The 17,968-nt window shown below is 53.5% G+C and overlaps 6 protein-coding genes across 6 annotated transcripts; 2 read left to right on the top strand and 4 right to left on the bottom strand.

The window, feature by feature from the left end:
• Positions 1–608: 608 nt before the first annotated feature.
• CC84DRAFT_1255244 (uncharacterized protein) lies at positions 609–2,984 on the top strand (the record flags this gene model as incomplete). Its single annotated transcript, XM_018184522.1, has 1 exon — positions 609–2,984. The coding sequence occupies one exon, from the start codon at positions 609–611 to the stop codon at positions 2,982–2,984; it is 2,376 nt and encodes a 791-aa protein (XP_018043501.1).
• A 2,138-nt stretch (positions 2,985–5,122) lies between these two features.
• Positions 5,123–8,153, bottom strand: CC84DRAFT_1160353 (DNA ligase 1). The gene is made up of 4 exons (XM_018177479.1): positions 7,997–8,153; positions 6,536–7,909; positions 5,950–6,484; positions 5,123–5,902 (listed from the first exon to the last, which is right to left on the bottom strand). Exons 1-4 carry the CDS (start codon positions 8,020–8,022, stop codon positions 5,141–5,143), a joined length of 2,697 nt encoding a protein of 898 aa, XP_018043500.1. The 5' UTR covers positions 8,023–8,153; the 3' UTR covers positions 5,123–5,140.
• Positions 8,154–8,320: 167 nt separating this feature from the next.
• CC84DRAFT_1193080 (caffeine-induced death protein-like protein Cid2) lies at positions 8,321–9,188 on the top strand (the record flags this gene model as incomplete). Its single annotated transcript, XM_018181272.1, has 2 exons — positions 8,321–8,610; positions 8,671–9,188. The coding sequence occupies exons 1-2, from the start codon at positions 8,544–8,546 to the stop codon at positions 9,186–9,188; spliced, it is 585 nt and encodes a 194-aa protein (XP_018043499.1). The 5' UTR covers positions 8,321–8,543.
• Positions 9,189–10,378: 1,190 nt separating this feature from the next.
• Positions 10,379–11,263, bottom strand: CC84DRAFT_1193079 (ribosomal protein L1). The gene is made up of 3 exons (XM_018181271.1): positions 11,216–11,263; positions 10,927–11,101; positions 10,379–10,876 (listed from the first exon to the last, which is right to left on the bottom strand). Exons 1-3 carry the CDS (start codon positions 11,227–11,229, stop codon positions 10,412–10,414), a joined length of 654 nt encoding a protein of 217 aa, XP_018043498.1. The 5' UTR covers positions 11,230–11,263; the 3' UTR covers positions 10,379–10,411.
• A 970-nt stretch (positions 11,264–12,233) lies between these two features.
• CC84DRAFT_1183585 (Rcd1-domain-containing protein) lies at positions 12,234–13,516 on the bottom strand (the record flags this gene model as incomplete). Its single annotated transcript, XM_018180695.1, has 4 exons — positions 12,234–12,417; positions 12,480–12,855; positions 12,905–13,060; positions 13,111–13,516. 4 exons carry the CDS (start codon positions 13,514–13,516, stop codon positions 12,234–12,236), a joined length of 1,122 nt encoding a protein of 373 aa, XP_018043497.1.
• Positions 13,517–13,842: 326 nt separating this feature from the next.
• On the bottom strand, positions 13,843–17,833 carry CC84DRAFT_1110214 (protein kinase kin1). Its single transcript, XM_018175243.1, has 3 exons — positions 16,931–17,833; positions 16,223–16,850; positions 13,843–16,176 (listed from the first exon to the last, which is right to left on the bottom strand). Exons 1-3 carry the CDS (start codon positions 17,447–17,449, stop codon positions 14,207–14,209), a joined length of 3,117 nt encoding a protein of 1,038 aa, XP_018043496.1. The 5' UTR covers positions 17,450–17,833; the 3' UTR covers positions 13,843–14,206.
• Between the last annotated feature and the right edge of the window lie 135 nt (positions 17,834–17,968).

Here is a 17,968-nt window from a genome sequence, read left to right as displayed (position 1 = left end):
CACAAAGAGGCTAAGTTGAGGGGAGGGGACGTCACGTGGAATCGGGCCGAAATGATACCAGCACATTCCTCGCTGGGACTGGCTTCGGCGTTCGTGTGCGGCTTGCTTTCAACCATTCATTGTGGGAGCTGACTAAAGACTCAGATGCTTTACGCTGGGTTTACTCAGAGGGCGTGAGGGGCGTGCCTGAGTCAGGGTCAAGGGGGCTCCCACGTGCCGGACTTGTCCTCCGTAGTGATCGACGCTTAGGAACGGGCGCTGTCTTGCAATAAAGAGAGATTTGTGGTATCGTGGGAGCTGGTTTGTTGCCATTGTTCAATTGTGGGCAGACAAGGACGTTGGGAGCTAAGAATAGAGTCAATAACATTTTCTTGTCTAGTCAAGAGCGAGACAGTAGATGGCTGACCATGACGCCTGTGAGCCAATACAATATCTTTTGTCTATTAAAGTATGCTGTTCAAATATTTGACGGCCAGAGTTTCAATTTTAAAGGTCAATTTTCATACTTTCGAACAGCAACTCTTCTCGTGCATGTTCTAACATCCATACCACACACGTAGACCACCTAGTCAAATACCAGTACCAGCGCTTCCCAAGACCATTTCACCATGCCGCCAAAATTCCTCGGAGAGCGGCCCTCACTGAGAAGAATACCAAGCCGATCGAGCAAGTACGCCCACGTCGGACCCAAAGTCGACTCAAGATTACCATCAGAATTCATGCCCAGCGAGAGCCAGTTCCAACTCTCGAAACACAAGAGGAGCGAACTCCACATTGGGGAGGAAGGTCCCATACAGGAAGAAACCGAGAATCTCGACGGAGATGAGAATGACTACCAGTTCTCAGAAACCGACGGATTTCCACTTCCCAACCGCGCGATAGACTCACAGCACAGTTCTACTTCGCGTTATGCCTCACCAGCCGCTTCGTCCACATACAGCGCCGAAATTTACGCCCAGTTCGGCGGCGAAGCGATCTCTTCCCCAACGTACCACAGCGATACGGATGCAGAGCCAGGGCAGAATTCCCGCGCCTCGAGCCGTCGCCACAGTCTCGTCCTCGCGCAGCCGACGAGCAATCGGGCGCAGTATGCGCGGAATACGGATAGCTATCGGGTGAAGATGAGGGAGGGCGTGGAGCGGCAGCCCCTTTCCAGCGAGCTGTTCACACAACCTCGTGTAACCACACCAGAGTGGGAGCGCAAAGTCCGCTTCGACGAGCCCGTGAAACCTCCTTCACGACCAAGGCCAAGAGGTGGATATGATAGGGTGCGTTCGCACAGTATGTTTACGACACCGTCGATGGGAGATGGTATTGCGAGGTCGTTCCAGGACGCGCTGGATAGGACTTGCCAGGATCTACTGAGTCTGCGGGATGAATTATACAATCAGCGCAGGACGCTGGATGTGCATAGCGTGTTGGGGAAGAGGGGCAATATGCCGGTGGGTGTTAATGGGGTGAGGGAGAAAATTGTGCAGGTGGTTGAGCGCTATGAGACGGAGACGAATCAACACCGTGAGCTGATTATGAAGAATGAGAAGAGGATTGATGAGAAGGAAAGGAGGATTAGGCAGTTGGAAGAGGCGTTGAAGGGGAAGAGTGAGGAGCTGAAGATGAGTCAGCGTGACGGTAAGAGCAGGGAGGAAAAGCAGGAGGCGAGGATTAAGGAGTTGGAGGATGCACTACATAGGAGTGTGGAGAAGACAGAGCGGCAAAGAACGTCTCATGTTCACGGACACGAGGCTCAGAGAAAGCTTGAGGAGACGGCTTCGTGGGCGGCAGACCTACAATCTTCGCTGACGCAGAAGACCAAGGAGTTTGAGGAAGTAGTAAAGAGCCACGCCCTTGAAGTCGAACGGTTGCAGAAAGAACTGCAAGACAGGCCCAAACACGCAGTATCTATAAGTGACATGCAAACAGCGTTCCTCGCCCACCAGGAACAAGAACAGAAGATCCGCGAGCTGGAAGAAGCCCTCCAGAAAAAGACCATAAACGACGCCCTTGAAGCCGGCACAGACACACCAGAATGGCACTCCCTTTTCAAACGCGAGCGCAAAGTAAAAGCCGCACAAGACACCGAAATCACCCACCTCAAAGCCTCCATCACCAACTTAAACACCTACCACATTGAGCTCGAGTCCGAGCGCAACGAGCTCAGAGAGTACGTCGCCGCCCACCGCGACACAGTCCAAACACTGCAAGAACAACTCGCCACCTCAACCCGCGAAGCAGAGCAGTGGCACGAGGAGTACAATCAGCAAAAAGAAATGCTCGACGGCCGCGCCTTCGCCGAACAGACCGAACTCGAGGCCCTCAGGCAGGAAATGCAGCACACGATATCGACGTACCATTCCCTCCTCCCAAGCCCCTCGCACCCCGACGCCCTCCAAATCACCGGCCTCCTGCGCACCCTCGCTGCCACAGAAAAGACGCTCGAGGAGACTACCTCCCGCCTCAACGTTCTCAAGGAAGAGCAACTTGCCCTGGAGAAAGGCATCGAGAAAGTAATGGACGAGAAAAACGAGGTCCTCGCTGAGAACGACCGCCTGCTCAACGGCCCACCACCTCTCACCCGCATCGTATACGACTCGGACACAGGCCAGCAAGTGCGTTTGCCACCCTGGCACACGGCCGATCGTCTCTTCGCTCGACAAGCCGCCAGGTCCCTCTTCCTCACCTCCCAGACGGCCGCGCGCCGCAAGATCCAGCTTTCAGAGCAGATAGTGGAAAAGGCAAGGGCATGGAAGATGGGGAAGCACTATCCGCCATCAAGGTTGCAGGAGACGTATAAACAGGCGGTGAAGAAGAGCGAGTGGGAGCGGTGGGAGGTGCAGCGGTGGGTTCAGGAGCATGGGAGCGATGGTGAGTATAGTGAGGCGCTTGAGCTGGGGTTGTTGGGGTCGCAGAAGGCGAGGGGGAGGGGGACGAATGAGTGGAGAGGGAGGAGGTTGGAGAGTATGGGGTTGAGGAGTTGGGATCCTTGAGGATCCCGACTGAGGATATTGTATGATAGATTTTGCGAATAGCACACTTCGTACTCTCTTATCCTTTGAGACGACTGGAATTTTGACAAGGCCTTTCAAATATAGAGCAGTGTGGCTCTGAAAGGGAAATGACAAAGGTTGAATTGGGCAAACCGTAACATGAAGTATCAAGGTTCAGCCATACGACCTAACGTACCCGGCAAGCGAGCTGCGCAGGCAAGCGAGCTGCGCACCCCACCGACTTTTCGCGTCACGTCACCTTTCAATTACAATGGCTCAACCAACTACTTTACAATCGCCCTATAACGAAGGCGATATATCTCTAGCTATCTTAGCAATCAATCAAAACCAGGTTCAAAGTGGAAGACGCGCTACAACAATATATAAAGTCCCTAAAAGTACGCTCCGTGGCCGACGCGCTAAAGTACTCCCACGACGCAATTCTAAGCCCAATTCAAAGAAGCTTAATAAGCTAGAAGAGGAGGTGATTACTAGGCATATCCTTAACCTAGATTCGCGAGGGTTTTCGCCAACCCTAGGTGCTATTTGAGATATAGCGAATAGACTACTCGCTAAGCGCGGCGCTGGCTAGGTAGGCGAGAAGTGGCCACGCAACTTTATTAAGCGGACAGAAAGCCTTACCACACGTTTTAATTAACCATATAATCGACAGAGAGCTCTATGTGAGGATCCTAAGGCAATTAGGGCATAGTTCAACCTTATAGCGCGCACAAAAACTACCTATAGGATCTATAATAAAGATACCTACAACTTCAATAAGACTAGCTTTATGATGGGTAGGATATTAGCTTAGCTCATTATTATAGGCTTAGAACGATGAGGTAGGCCAAAAGCAATATAGCTAGGTGATCATAAGTGGGTTACTATAATTCATAGAATTAACGCCACTAGCTGGGCTATCCCACCCTTTATCATCTTTGCTGGCCAGTATCACCTCTCTACCTGGTACAAGGATAACGAGATACTATATAACTAGGCTTTCGCTGTCAGCAATAATGGCTAGACAATAAATAAGCTTAGAGTAGAGTGGCTAAGGCACTTTATTAAGCATATAGTAGAGCGTAGAGTAGGTGTACGCCAGCTACTTATACTTAATAGCTATAAGAGTTATAACTCACTCAAATTTTAAGCGCTTTACAAGGAGAACAACATCTATACTCTCTATATACCATCACATTCATTACACCTCCTACAGCCACTTAATATTAGCTACTTCTCGCCGTTAAAGCGCGCATACAGCCGCTAGATCAAGGGCCTAATTCGTGATTACATTAACTATATCACGAAGCTAGAGTTCCTGCCAGCCTTCTACGCAGCCTATAAGTAGTCTATTATAAAGGAGAATATCTACGCAAGCTTTTAAGGCGCTGGCCTAGTACCACATGATCCTAATAGGGTGATAGCAAAGCTTAATGTAAAGCTTCGTACGCCAACGCCACCTACACTAGAGACTACCCTCTAGGAAGCGCAAACACCAAGTAACGCGCGTAAGCTAGAGGCTCAATCAATATTAATACGCGATAGGATATAGAGGCATAGAAGCTCATCACCTATATCTATTATTGAGAGACTTAATCAGCTTAAGAAAGGCTCTACAATAGTAATGCACGAAATAGCATTAATACGCGATTAGATTAAGAGCCTTAAGAAAGCAAATGAGACTACTATAACGCGTAGAAGGCGCAAAAAGAAGCGTATCCAGTAGTGAGGCACCCTATCAAAGGCAGAGGCAGAGGAAATCATAGCTCAAAATGAGGTTGAGAGCAGCTTGAGGGGGAAACGCGTCAAGGTAGGGCGCGATTAGGTACGAGTCGGCAGGCTTCAGCGCGCTGTAGGCGCTGTAGGGAGACTGGCCATAACTCGCGAACATGTAAGAAGGACACTAGAGATGCCACTTAATTTAGCATAGTAATTATATTCCATTGTCTTATTGTGTTGTTGAGATATACCACTATAGAGGCATGAAAGTCGAGTGGGGTGCGCAGCTCGCTTGCCTGCGCAGCTCGCTTGCCGGGTACGTTAGCGGATATGCCGTCATCCGCCGTACTCAAGGTCGGAGGTGCAGAGATGCGCAAAAAAAAAAAAAAAAAGAACACTGTACACGTATCGCAAACATGACTACGCATCGTGTCTGTCTAATACTCAAAGTCATCGTCCACACTCGGGCCCTTGTTCTTGCTCACACTCTCCTGCCTCGAATACATCTCCGCAATCATACGGCTCGTACTCGCCATATCGGGCTTCTTATCCTCCCTCTCTTTGATAAACCGCGGGAACCTCAAACTAACACCCTTGCCACCGCCCGCAACCTCGTCAGCCGCAGCCTTGTACCTCGGACTCAGCGTCAAATCCGCAGTCTTGACCTCCCACACATAGCGCGGCTCAAACCACACGTCCGGCTGGTCCTTGTTGCCGGAGCTGTGCGTATAGAACGGCTTTGGGCGCGCAATAACGATCTCGGATAATTGCTTGTGCAGCGTTTCTAGGATAGCTTCGGAGAAGCCTGTGCCGATGTTGCAGACGGTTTCGTACTTCTCGGTTCCTGGGTTGTAGCATGCGAGCAGGAAGGCTCCGTACCAGCTTGTGCGCTTGCCTTTGCCGTAGTATGCGCCCAGCACGACGAGGTCGAGAGAGTCGCCGACGCCAGCGAGGTAGTCTTTCTTGACCTTGAGCCAATTTTGAGACCGTTTGCTGGGCTCGTAGGAGGATTCTTGCCCGTCCAACATCTTCACCATCAGGCCTTCGCATCCCGATTTTACGGACTCTTCCAGAAGGACCTGGATTTCTTCAAGCTCGTTGGTATTGCCAAATTTAGCGAAGGCAAATTCGCCTTCTACGGTCTTGAACGCACTAAGCAGATGTTCTCGGCGTTCCCGGAGAGACTTGTTCACGAGCGCCTGACGTTGTTAGTATTAAAATAATGGGAAGGGTTATCTTTACATACCTCACCGTTCAGATAGAGAATATCAAAGGCAAATACGCAAACTTTGACAGTAATGTCTTCAGCTTTGACATCCTTTCTCTTACGTGTCTGCAATTGCTGGAAAGGCAAGACCTTCTTCTCGTTGATGTCCCAAGCCACCGTTTCACAATCCAGCACGAAGCTCTTCGTGCCTTCCTTGACCCATGTCGGAAGCTTGGCAAGGATATCTGGATACTTCTTCGACAGGTCTTCAGAATTTCTAGAGAAGATGTTCGATACGCCTTTGTCACTCTTTCCAGCAGCAGGAGCAGCTGTTGCCATCTCCATTGCAGCGTCGTGCGCAACAAAATGTATCTGTGCGCGCTCGCCGTCGTATTTGTATTCGCAGGTGAAGTCTTTGCCTTCGAAGCGATCAAGAACCTCCGTGATGGATTTTGTCGGCTTTGCCAACATGGGCTTGAGAGGAACACCAGGTTGCAGTTGGCATTTGTCTTTAAGCTTGCTTAACCCATGCTCAAGCATCGCGGGAATGATGACCTCGTAACTTGGGAGCTCACTGAGTAGCTATTAGCATGATCCTTACTGAAAGTCTTAGCTGTGCACTTACCTGTAGACAGACTTGAGTATGGTCTCGGCTGAAGCAAGGTCTGTCGTGGATGGGATTTTGTCGTCCTGTGACATCTCGTGGAACTTCATTGCTTGGGAAAGGGCAACTACTACCGTCCTTTCGGCAAGACCAAGTCGAAGCTTACCCTCGAGTGTCCGTACGATGAACTTGGCCTCACTGGCTCCGCCTTTGTTCTCTTCGATGTCAATAGCCTTACCTGCGTTGTGGGCATCTGCAGCAGACAGCAGCTTTTTGATCCCATCAACTTTTCGGCCCTGAGCACCTTGTCCTTCTATGGTCGCAATTGCCATCAAGCCCTTGTGCACGCCTGCAACAGTCAGAGCCTTCGGCTTGAACATGGTAGGCTGCTTCGACCGACTCTTCGCTGCCACAAGACCCAAGTCGCCAATCTCATTTTGTTCATTCTTGATATGCTGTAAACTTCGTCCTGTGCTTTCGGAGATGGCCTTCATGATGAGCGACTCGCCAATGCCTAGTTCAATACCAGCGTAGTCTGCTGCGAGTTTGTTGATCATGAGGAGAATTGTCGGCAGCAGATCCTGCGGCGTGAGGCGAAGAACCTGTCGCAGGAACAACGAGCAGTGTGCCATAATTTCCAATCGCTTTGTTGTCATCTCAATCTTTGAGAAAGTGGTGCAGAGCGCTGCGTACGGGACTGGCTCTCCGGGTTTCCAGTCAGGATACGCGTCCTTGGTCGCGCCTTTTGAAGCACCTTTCAGCGCGCTCTGGACCTTCTCTCGCGCTTTCTTTGCAACCTCTGGAGGCTCTTCGTCCGAGCTCACCACGTCCTCGTCGGATGCGCTTGAAGCCGGTTCTTCTTTCGGCGGCGTCTTCTCCAGCTCGTTTTTCTTGTCTTTGACAACCTTAGCAGGCGCGGCTATCTCCTCTTCTTCCTCGTTCTCCTCGGGATCTACAACCTTCGTCTTCTTGGTGGCCTTCGCAGTAGGCTTCTCCGCCTTCTTTGGGCCTTCCTTTCCCTTCTTTGCTGGTGCAGCCTTGGCCGGTCTTCCACGCGCCCTCTTTGTGGGCGGTGCATCGTCTGAATCCTCCTCTTCCTCTTCGACATGTCTCTTCTTGCCTGCCTCAGCTGGAGGGCTGCTATCAACCTCCATAACGTCTCCATTAGCCTCTTCCTTCTCTTCTGCTCCAGCAGCGGTGTCGCCGTTTTCCTTCACCGTATCTGCCGACGACTCTGGCTCTTCCTTGGGCTCGACTTCCTTCTTCACCTCCTCCGATGAGGAATCTGGTTCGTCTTTCGACTCAACATCATTCTTCTCCGGCTTCGCCTTTGTCGCAAACGAAAGCTTCGACTGCTGCGTCTTGGGCGCGGTCCCGTTCTTCCCAAAGAACTTTCTGCAATCGCAAACACGTCAGTTCAGTCGCAACACCGTGACAATTCGAGATGCCCACATTAACGTAGTCTGAGAAGGCCGCACATACCCAAGGGTAGCCTGCTTGGACGGCATGGCTACGAGTCGACAAAAAGCACGCTCGCGGCGCTGCAAGAAGATGTAAGACGATGGACAACGTCCGGACAGATGCAAAGGTCTTGTAAGTATTGAAGACGGGATTGCTAAAGCATTGAAGCGGGAAAGCATCAGCAGAGAGGTGTTGCGATAGATCGGATGCGGGACTCGATAATAGGCAGCTACGCGCCTGAGCGCGCCTTCGCAGACGCGTAAAGTCGCGCGCACGTGAGGACGTGCTGACATCATGTTGCAGGGATGTGTCTGCAACAATTCGCCCGCGTTCATCATCGATTCATCCATACATAGATCTGCGACTGGCGGTCATATTCGTGTCTCTGCTACAAATTATTCCTCACACCCAAGCAGCTGTACTTCCAGACGGAAGCTCATCGAGCCTGCCTATTGTTCTCACCATCCACGCCACTCTGCATAACCACAGCAACACATCGTTCGACCTGGCGCATCTCTTCTGGCAGCAAGCTCACCCCGAGCCCTCCCCTTCCCCCTCCCAGCCCGCAATGTCCCAGCCCTCCCACCTCCCAGGTCTAACCCCGCAATTCTGCTTCAACCAGACCGCTCTCCGAGGTACCTTGTCCCCATTCCGCCTAACCACCAGCTAACTAATCAGCCATTCCGCGAACATAGACTTCCTCCGCATATCCCGCAGCGCAATCGACGACTCCATATCGCAGAACCTCAACGCGCTCCTGGTCCCCGGCCAACGCAGCTTCGACCCCGCCTCGACCTCCTCGCGCAGCCTCTCAGCGCCAGACCGCTCGATTCCGCCCCAGACATGCGACACCTTCAAGCAGCGCATCCTATTCCCCTCATGGAAAGTCCGCTCAGACGTGCTGGATTACTGCGCGGGCGTCGCTACAGCGCCGGATCCAGACGACCCGGACTCTGTCCTTCGGCAGATCGAGGACGACAAGATGCGCGAGAGGGTTGTCGACGAGCGGCTGGATCCGTACAGCGCGCGGTACTTTCCGAAGGAGGCGCGGACGGAGAGTTTGGCGATGCTGATGCGGAATGAGCGCGCGGTGGAGAAGATAATACGGAGCAGGACGTGGAGCGTGGTTGGGGAGCGGTGTGGGATGGAGAGTGACAGTGCGGAGGAGGCGTTTGGGAAGTGGAGAGAGGGATCGAAGCAGAGGAGGGCGTGAATGGGTTGAGAAGGTGGGTGGAGTGTACGATTATAGTGTTGGGTTGGTAGATGAGCATGCAATAGAGGGTAGAAGAGCGTGCAGGCAGGGCGCGAGGCTATTCCACTCTATTGGGCGCGATGCGGAGCGGACACGGCAAACATGTATGCATAGCATTTTCGGAGTAATAAAAGGAGCCATCCATACGGCTGTATTGATCACTATTGTATCTCATACATAAAGCCTCAAGAACCACGTGCGCGAATTGCAAAACGCTCCACATACTTGACAGAACATGCGCATTTTTAGTAAAATATCTGTGACTTGCGCATTTTCCGAATCAACTACTTGATCAATAACGCCCCTGCGTAGCATTGCACCCATCGCGGCGTGGTAGTGTCTCTCGCGCATCCCAACGCGCCAGCTTCCCTGCCAAAAACCCAGCAACAAGCCCTGCGCATGCTTACACCACACCGCGCCCAACCAACGCAGCCTTGCACACTCAGACGCACCGCGTCCTTTGCATTCAAAGCGCAAAACGATTCTCATTTCCGCCAACCCATCCCTCGAGCCTAAGCTCAAGAGAAGGTAATGTCCCACCCATCCCACAACTCCCCTCCATCTTTTCACGGAGCTGACGGTAGTTGATTAGGAAGAACGGTTGGAGATTGCTCTACGGGGCCGGGAACGGAAGACTATCCATCGCATGGGATAACCCTCAGCAAGTCGCCGTAGCGAAGCCACGAGTATTAGGTATGTAGATTACCAACTGATGATGGAGAAGGGAAGAGGGGACGGGGTGGAACGAGTTTTTATAGGGTGCGTGGGGCCGCTAGGGTGATTAAGTAAGCTGAGGGGCTTGGCACTGGTTTTTGCAACGAGGCTGGAAGTGGCGGGAGGGAAAGCTGGCGCGGACGTGCGTGCGACCGATTCTAGGCGATAGGACTTTATGAAAGGATACACACGGACTCGAGGGATAGGATATGAGGTTTGACGTGAGGCAGAGTGCCTGAGGAAGACAAGATCCTTTTCAGCACAAAGTCAATTTTGCACGCATACAGGCATAAGACAGCTATTGAAAATCACGGCATGTGGATAATATGTGTCATGAACTTCATGTCTCATTGATTGCTACACTAGTGTCCATGCTCTGTCCAGACGACGTTCGGTTTCCTTCAGGATGACCACGGCCAGACACAGCTAAGTGTCCCGCCGCTTATCCTCGAGCAGACCAGACATACCCTCTAGTACAGACGCTTGGGGGGGCTCATGGTAGCCTTAATGGTCAGGCTACCAACGTTCTGCCAGCCCTTCTTGAGTAGGGAGACGAGGTAGTTGATGGACAACATGATGTTGGAGATGAGCTCGTCCTCGGTCATGCCGACGTTGCCAACGGCAACACCCATGCAGAGCACCTTCTTCAGCTGGAACTTGATGGTGGACTTGACCTCGGTGATCTTGTTGGCGAGGTCCTCAGCGTGGGAGACGGGCGTGGGGAACTTTCCGGCCTTGGAGAGACCGGGGCCGAGGAGACGAGGGATCTGCTTGATGAGAGCGTCGGAGGAGACGAACGCATCGTACTTGCGCGCGAGCTTCTTGATGAGCTTCTTGTTCTTGTTAAGCTTCTTCAAGTCGTCCGCGGACATGGCGTCGACGCCGTGGTGCTTGGCACGATCGATGTCGTGCTGGTCACCGAGGACACAGATGGCCTGTGCAAGTCAGTGTATGGTTCGAACGACTGGAGATCCGGCTGACTGACCATGTTGGGGCGCGGGACGGTCGGGAGCTTGATGGTTCCGGAGAAACGCTTGTCACGCTGGGGGTCGTAGTTCTTGAGGCCGATCTGGAGCTCGACGGTCTCGAGGAAGTTCCTCTTCTTGGTCTCATTGGAGTACTCAAGGAGCTCCTTGACGTTGGAACGAACGCCGGCAACGCTGAGTCCTGTCAGTTTTCATGCCACACTCGTCTCTCCGTTCTCGCTTCTCAAGGTCGCTGCCACGTGGGGCAACACCGTCGATGGCGGCTATCCGGATAACATGGCAACGTACGAGATTTTCGACATTTTTGCTGTCTCCCAAGGGTTATCTGGTGATTTCCTTTGGTTGGCTCTGTTGCGATGTGATTGAAGAAAAGTTCGCAGTCAGAGTGGCGGCGTTTAGTGGGAGAGCCAAAATCGCTTCGCTTGATGACATAAGCGTCTTGGCGCTGTTGACCAACGGGAGCGAAGCGTGTTCGACAAGATGGCGACTTTGAGAGAAGCCTGCCCCCGAAGAAGATCGGAAAAAGGGCGGCGTGTTGTTGAACAATGCGTGGACGAGTTTACAAAGAGTAAGCAACAGGAGTGTTCCTGACCGCAATGTCCCACAGATAAGAGTAGTAGCCCAGTAGAAACCGTACAAACAGTGCATTCAGTACTCCTACATCGCTTCAAGACCATGCGCATATCGCTATTGTACACTTCGCAGAGAAATCCGACTTTTCCCCATCCCAGCCGATAGCATTCATGTAGATATCCGGCCACCCATCCGTTGCACCATCCCATGCAGAGAAACCCAGACTCCACGCCATGATCAAAGAGAAACAAGACCGATACGTAGTCACATGTCGTCTCATGCAACCAGAATAGAAGAAAGAGGAAGAAACATCCCAGAATACAGTTGCAACGGGTATCGCATCATATGTGCCCAACGCCGTGCCGGTGCACCAGTCCTACGAGGACCAATTCAAGAAAGGAAAGGGTATTCGAAATGCAGACCGCCGGGCTGAAAAGGCCTATGGATGAAAGCCGACAGACAAACTCTGCCGAAGCAGGAACATAAATTCAGGGAGCCAAGGACACCTTACCGTCCACTTGGTGTGTGGTTGTGGAGTCGACAGCTGAAGCGTCCAATTCCGAGACCTCATTCAAGCCTGTTTTCGCAAGGAGCGCAGGCTGGAACGCATTACTCGGTCATGGAACGCCTTATATCAATGTTCCCAACGTATTCGTAGAAACGGTGCTCGAATTTGGCGTGGCTGGGGTTTCGGCTGGAGTTTCTTGTTATAAGTGTGAGCCGTTCTCCAAGCCTAATGGAGGTTCAGCTGGTTGCCTCCAACTTCGGCAACGTTGTCCGAGAGATTGATGAGCAGCTGGGCCAGGCAGCGTTTAGTTGCGGCATCGTCGCGGAGCACAGAGGAGAAGGTGGCATCGCGGAGGGGCTCAGGAAGACATTGACGTAGAGCTTCGCGGGCGCGGGCGTTGTCGCTCAGGCTGGTTCTATCAGTGGACTTGATCATACAGTGAATGAGGAAAACTATGCTGGAGAGGCTTACCGGAGGAAGCAACGGACGACGTGCTTCAGTAGGCGCACGGTCTGCTGCTCGACGAGCTGGTTCACCATGTTACTCAGCACCGTGCCCACGGCATAGAAGCGCTCATAAGTCTGGCAGATGTAGGCAAGACCGGTGTCATCGAGAAGAATCTTCTGTACAATGAAGATAGCGACGGTCTTGCTAAGCTCGGAGCCCGTCTCCATGATGCGCAGGCACAGCGGGATAATCTCTGTAGTAAGAAGGAAGTTGATGACTTCTGAAGAGTCGTTCTTAACGAGGGCGCCAATGACTCCAAGCGATGTGAGGCGAAGATACTCGAACGGTCTGCTCTTTGACGTCGTGTTCAGAAACGGGTAGAGGAATAGTGGAATGTGCGCTTCTCGGGTCAGCATAATCCACATGCGCCTGCAGCCTTCACAACTCACCTCCCAGGAAGAGTCCACGGGTTTCAGTATGGGAGGCGACGCATTGGAGCAACGCAAGTGCATTGCAGACGCGGTTGCTGGCTGCGGCGGTCAATTGCGACGGGTTCAGCAGTGGGTACACGGAGATGATCTCTTGAAGCAGCGACGCCATGACACCTATGCGCCATCAGTCAGCATGTTCAACGGGCTGTATACTGACGACATACCAAATGAATGCCACAGGATCAAGGCAAGCTCTGGCACTTGCTCGCGCTTCTTGCTCAACTCGAGGAGGGCGGTCTCGCGTGTGTTGGGCTTCATAAGCTGGGCGATCCACTCCAAGACGCGCTGGTTCTCCTCAGACATGACAGCCTGGCTGTTGCCCTGGACGTCGTTCGCCGGTCCACGTGGAATGATGCCGCCGCCAGGTACAGAGTTGCCGTTGTTGCCAGCCATGCGCGCGAAGTGCTGTTGCTGTGCGGCAGCCGCGGCGACCGCAGCAGCCTGAGCCTGCGCCTGATGCGCCTGGAGCTGGCCTTGCTGCTGGTGGGCTACATGGTGGGTTGGGTGCTGCTGGTGGTGCTGCGACCACTCGCCAGGGTACTGCTGCTGGTGCGGGTAGACGTGCTGCATTTGCAAGCAATTGTGCTCCGATGTCGCGGCGGTAGGTGTGCTGTGCTAGGTAGGATAGAACAGAAGCTGTAGGTGAGGTTCAAGGCGAAAGGATAGCGGCTCGAAAGGCGGTATGTAAGGCGCGGGGCACGGGTTGGTGGGCAAGTAAAGGTGTAACGCTGCCCTTCGCACTTGAGCACACAGGTGAGTTGGAGACGACTAGACGCGGCCCCGCGGGCACGTGCGCGCTCTTGGCAGCCGGGCGGCTCGAGCCCCAGGATCGCCTTGCGCAAGAAACGGGGAAGTGAGATTATACGGTAATGGATAATTACGCTGCTAAGTTTTACAGATATCGAACGCTTGACACGGTACCACTGTAGGGATCTGCTTTCTTTTCCATGATTGCCTTCCAAAATAATCAATTACAAGTAACAGGCACCACGTTACCCGTACTCAAAGATCCCCACATTACAACACAAGTCTTGTTTCTCCGACTGAATGGTCCCCCAAAGCCAGGCCCGTCTGAAGGAATAGTACAAATGAGAATCGTTTGTCATGTTTGTGTCCTGCACACCTCTCACTGCCCAGACTGACTACAAGCCAAACAGAACCGAAGAAGAGTGCTGTCGCTAAAAATTACCGCTTCATCCATCAATATAATGACAGGTCCCTGAAACGCCTCGCTCGTTCCCTGTTCCCCTGCTACGTAGCTTACAGTCGCAGCTCGGAAAGTATTGTCTGCGCCATCGTCTTGTACTGCCAAGTCCCTCCATCAACCTTCTTGAACTGAATGCCATGCAACTGCAAAAGAGGGACCTTGACGATAAGAATCTCAAAGACAAGAATCATGCTCCCGCCATAGTCATTTTGTACATGCGTCGAGGTCTCGCCTGGGGGGTACGCGCGTCCAGATCGAGGTTGGCGATCTTCCTTATCCTCGCCGCTAGCATCGGATTCGTCAGTATTGGTGTAGCTGCGATCTGCCATTGAAGGTCGACCTCGCGCGGACTTCGGGGTTTGTGGTGTCCTCTGCTGTTCTCTAAACTCTTCCCGGTCACGGTCTCGATTAAACATCCCTCCTGCGAAGCTGGTCCTCCTACGATGCCCAGCACTTGAAGGAGGGTTGGCTGAGGATGGCGAATCAACGCCTTTTTTGGGTTCAATGCTCGGAACGTGACGACACTTGAAACCGCCTTTGATCTCTGTGAAGGTGACACCAAGCTGGTCGAGGACACGGATGATGTCAGCTTGAATGAACGAAAGAGGCTTGCTGCTGGTCGTTGAAACGCTAAACAAGCCCTTCAGGAACACAGGTTTGACCTCAGGGTTGCGGTTCGTCTCCGGTTTGTCTTCGGCCAGTTCTGCATCAGTCTCCTCGGGAACATTTGCTTCCCTAGCCTGCTCGCGTCGTGCCCGTCGAGCTTGGATACTTTCTCGACGAGCGTGGCCAAGGCTCTTGGTTCGAGATGCTGCGGTGCGCCGTGGGCTTCCAGACAAATCTTCTGAAGCGGCATCGTTCGTCGGCTTTTGCTGTGTGTTGATGCTTGAACGATCCGACCCGCTGGTAGGTGGAGGGTTGCCGGGATCCTCAGAAGATCGTCCCCTACGACTCAATCTCCTACGAAGGTCGGCGCCGTTCACACTCGTAGAGCGGCCAAGAGCCTTGAACTTCTTAGTGGTGCTACTAGAGGTGTTCGGGGGAGGCGGAGAAAGGAGTTCCGGCTGGTTCGCGTCGCTCGGATGCAAATGCGAGGCCGACTGGTTGTCTCTGTCTCGAGTGCGCCTAACACTGAAGCCTCTCTTGGGTACGCTAGCAGCAGAATCTCCGGGCCCAGATACGGCGACAGCCGGTGTCGGTGGGGCCTCTGTGCGGTCACGGTCGGGGTTTCGATACTTCCTAGTACTAAAGCGACGCAGAAGCCCAACAGCGGCGCTTTCCTTTCTAGGATGCTCTGGGGGCGGAGATATGACTGCCGGCGAGGCATTTGTTGGCTGGTTCAGATTGAGCTTTTGCAAAGTGTCCGTGACTTCGTCTTCTCCATGTGTTCGTGCTCTGGGCCGAGATCTGCCGCCAGTCTTCTCGCCTTGCATCTCGTACGTTGAACTGTTTGTGTAGGCAGCTTCCGGTGCGGGAAGATCTGGGATCTTCAACGGCTTCTCTCCAGGACTTTGGGGCACAGCTATTGCACCCGGGTTGGCTTCCAACTGCTCGCGGTCTCTCTTCTCTCGCACAAGATAATAAACAGATATGAGAGGATTGTACGCATTGACGGGGTCGAGACCACGCTGAAGGTCTTCTGAGGATGACATTGGCAATTGCTCCCTGCTCGAGATTGAGTTTCGGCGCTTGTAGAAGTCGAACATTCCTCTCTTCTTCTCCATCTCCGGCGTCTGCGCTGTCGTCTTCCGGGCAGCAAGGCGCACTGCGCGGTTGTACTCGTCAGAGGACAAGACTTGAGTAAGCTGTGTCTTGATATACTCAGCGGAGCCGAAATCGAAACCAGTCATCCTTTCGATTATGTCATCGTCAAGTGGGAGTTGCAAAGGCTCGCGGTGGGGCAGATAGTTCTCGGGCGGGGTGTTGAATCCTTTCGTCAACCAGGGGTGGGTCATGATTTCTGACAAGGTAATCCGTTGAGCAGGATCGGTTTGCAGCATCCGATGGATCAAGTTTCGACATTCTAGAGAAGTCAGTGACATCCACAAAGATACAGTGCGCACACTTACCGGTGGAAAGCCAAGGAGGATAATCGACATGGCCCTTCTTAATCTTGGCATGTAGCTGTGGCATGCTCTGGTCGTCAAAGGGGACTTTTCCACACACCAACACATAGAGGACGATTCCAAAGCTCCAAATGTCGACCTCTGGGCCGGTGTATTGCTTAGCCTGCAACAGCTCTGGAGCCGCAAAATACAGACTACCGCAGAAAGTCTTCAGCAAGCTTTTCGGCGAGAAGAGGTTGCTCAGCCCGAAGTCGATGATCTTAATATCACCGGTTTTGCTGATCAGTATGTTCTCAATCTTCAGATCCCTGTGCACGATACTGTTTCGGTGGCAGTAGTCCAGGGCACTCGCGATCTGGCGAGCGAATTTGCGGGCCTGCTTCTCCTTGAGGCGGCCGTGCGAAATGATGTAGTCCAGCATCTGTCCGCCATTTACGTATTCGAACAACATGTACCAATGGTAGTTTGTCCGAACGACATCGCGCATGCCGCAGATGTAAGGGTGGTTCAGTAGGCTGACGATAGCAGCCTCACGTGCTGTCCTCACTTCCTTCGAATGGTCGGCGCGCTCCCGGTCGGCTTGACTGCTGTGCTGATCTGTCGACTGCCTAGGTACGATCTTCACAGCGACCTGCGACAATTAGCATCGTAATCTATGGGCATGATAAAACCCCTAATGACACCACGCCAGGCAGGCAGAATGTAACGTACGGATTCTCCAGACTCGGCCTGCTTCGCGAGCTTGACCTTGCCCATGCTGCCTGCTCCAATTGTCTTCCCGAGAATCCATTGTCCGGTGTTGGGTGCAGTGATGCTTGTCCGGCGCCTGGGTTGGGAGGTCTGTGTCCCAGACCTCGACGCATCAGTCGCTACGCCGTTGATGGGCATGGCAGAAGCTGTTGATGCGTCCGACGCATAGCGTTGATGACCTCTGCGTGTGGACTCGGCGCGCGTTGGTGTCGGGGCTGTCCTGTCCCTAGACTCGCTGCGGCGGGGAGCTGGACCGTTCGCCAGATTGGACTGCTCAAAGTCACGACGGCCGACGTTGGCGAGGTTGGCCTGCTGGGGCGGGGCGCGAGTGTGCGAATGCGGCACGGAGTGACCACTCGAGCGTGTGGTCGTCGACTGCGAGCGGTGCGGGCGGTCCGAGGGGCTGTTTGCTGCTTGAGGACGGCGGGCAGAGGACTGGGAGCGCACCACGGCGGGCGACGAAGGTGCAGCCGCTGACATCGTTGTTGGCTAGGCTGGTGCGCAGGGAGCAGCGGGAGATCAGGTTGCAATTTGGCGCGCTGAGCGCCGCGTGTATAGCGAGGGGCAGCCAAAGGATAACGATTCGACTGCTCGAAAGATGCGACGGGTGTAATCGCAGTGTGGGAGAGCTCCAGGACCTGCGCGTTCGCTGCCGGTAACCTTGGCACTGCGACTGAGCTGGCGGAGTTCGAGGGGGCAGGGCGCTCAGACGCGCTGCATGACGGCAGGGAGCCTCTTAGGCAGCGCCAGCAGAGCTCCGGTCAGTGGCAGCGGCGCGACGGCGGGCGCGCAGCAAGGCAAGCAATGTCGGGGTGCAGAGTACGAGGCAGAGGCAGGAGGAGAGGCCAGATGCGATGTTGGGTTGATACGAGATCACAACAGCGGTCGTCGCTTCCCTCGCTGACTACCAAGCCGATGGCGCCTCTAGCCAGCCGCTCCATTCAGTATACCCGCCTGGTGGGGTCGCTACGATACGACGAGCCCGATCTGTGCCTTGAT

Source organism: Paraphaeosphaeria sporulosa (assembly GCF_001642045.1).
Source record: "Paraphaeosphaeria sporulosa strain AP3s5-JAC2a unplaced genomic scaffold CC84scaffold_1, whole genome shotgun sequence".
Taxonomy (NCBI): Eukaryota; Fungi; Ascomycota; class Dothideomycetes; order Pleosporales; family Didymosphaeriaceae; genus Paraphaeosphaeria; species Paraphaeosphaeria sporulosa.
The sequence above is the reverse complement of the archived record's forward strand: the minus strand, read 5'-3'. Positions and strand labels throughout refer to the sequence as shown.

Excerpts from the sequence above, each read along its gene's own strand:
- CC84DRAFT_1193079 (XM_018181271.1), bottom strand. Across the intron at positions 10,877-10,926 it reads CCGTCCCGCGCCCCAACATG|GCCATCTGTGTCCTCGGTGA; the intron begins GTCAGTCAGCCG and ends TGACTTGCACAG.
- CC84DRAFT_1110214 (XM_018175243.1), bottom strand. The coding sequence starts at position 17,449 with ATGTCAGCGGCTGCACCTTCGTCGCCCGCCGTGGTGCGCTCCCAGTCC. Across the intron at positions 16,851-16,930 it reads AGGCCGAGTCTGGAGAATCC|GTCGCTGTGAAGATCGTACC; the intron begins GTACGTTACATT and ends TAATTGTCGCAG. Across the intron at positions 16,177-16,222 it reads TCCTCCTTGGCTTTCCACCG|AATGTCGAAACTTGATCCAT; the intron begins GTAAGTGTGCGC and ends TGACTTCTCTAG.
- CC84DRAFT_1160353 (XM_018177479.1), bottom strand. The coding sequence starts at position 8,022 with ATGCCGTCCAAGCAGGCTACCCTTGG. Across the intron at positions 7,910-7,996 it reads TCCAAGCAGGCTACCCTTGG|AAAGTTCTTTGGGAAGAACG; the intron begins GTATGTGCGGCC and ends TTGCGATTGCAG. Across the intron at positions 5,903-5,949 it reads TTCTCTATCTGAACGGTGAG|GCGCTCGTGAACAAGTCTCT; the intron begins GTATGTAAAGAT and ends TAACAACGTCAG.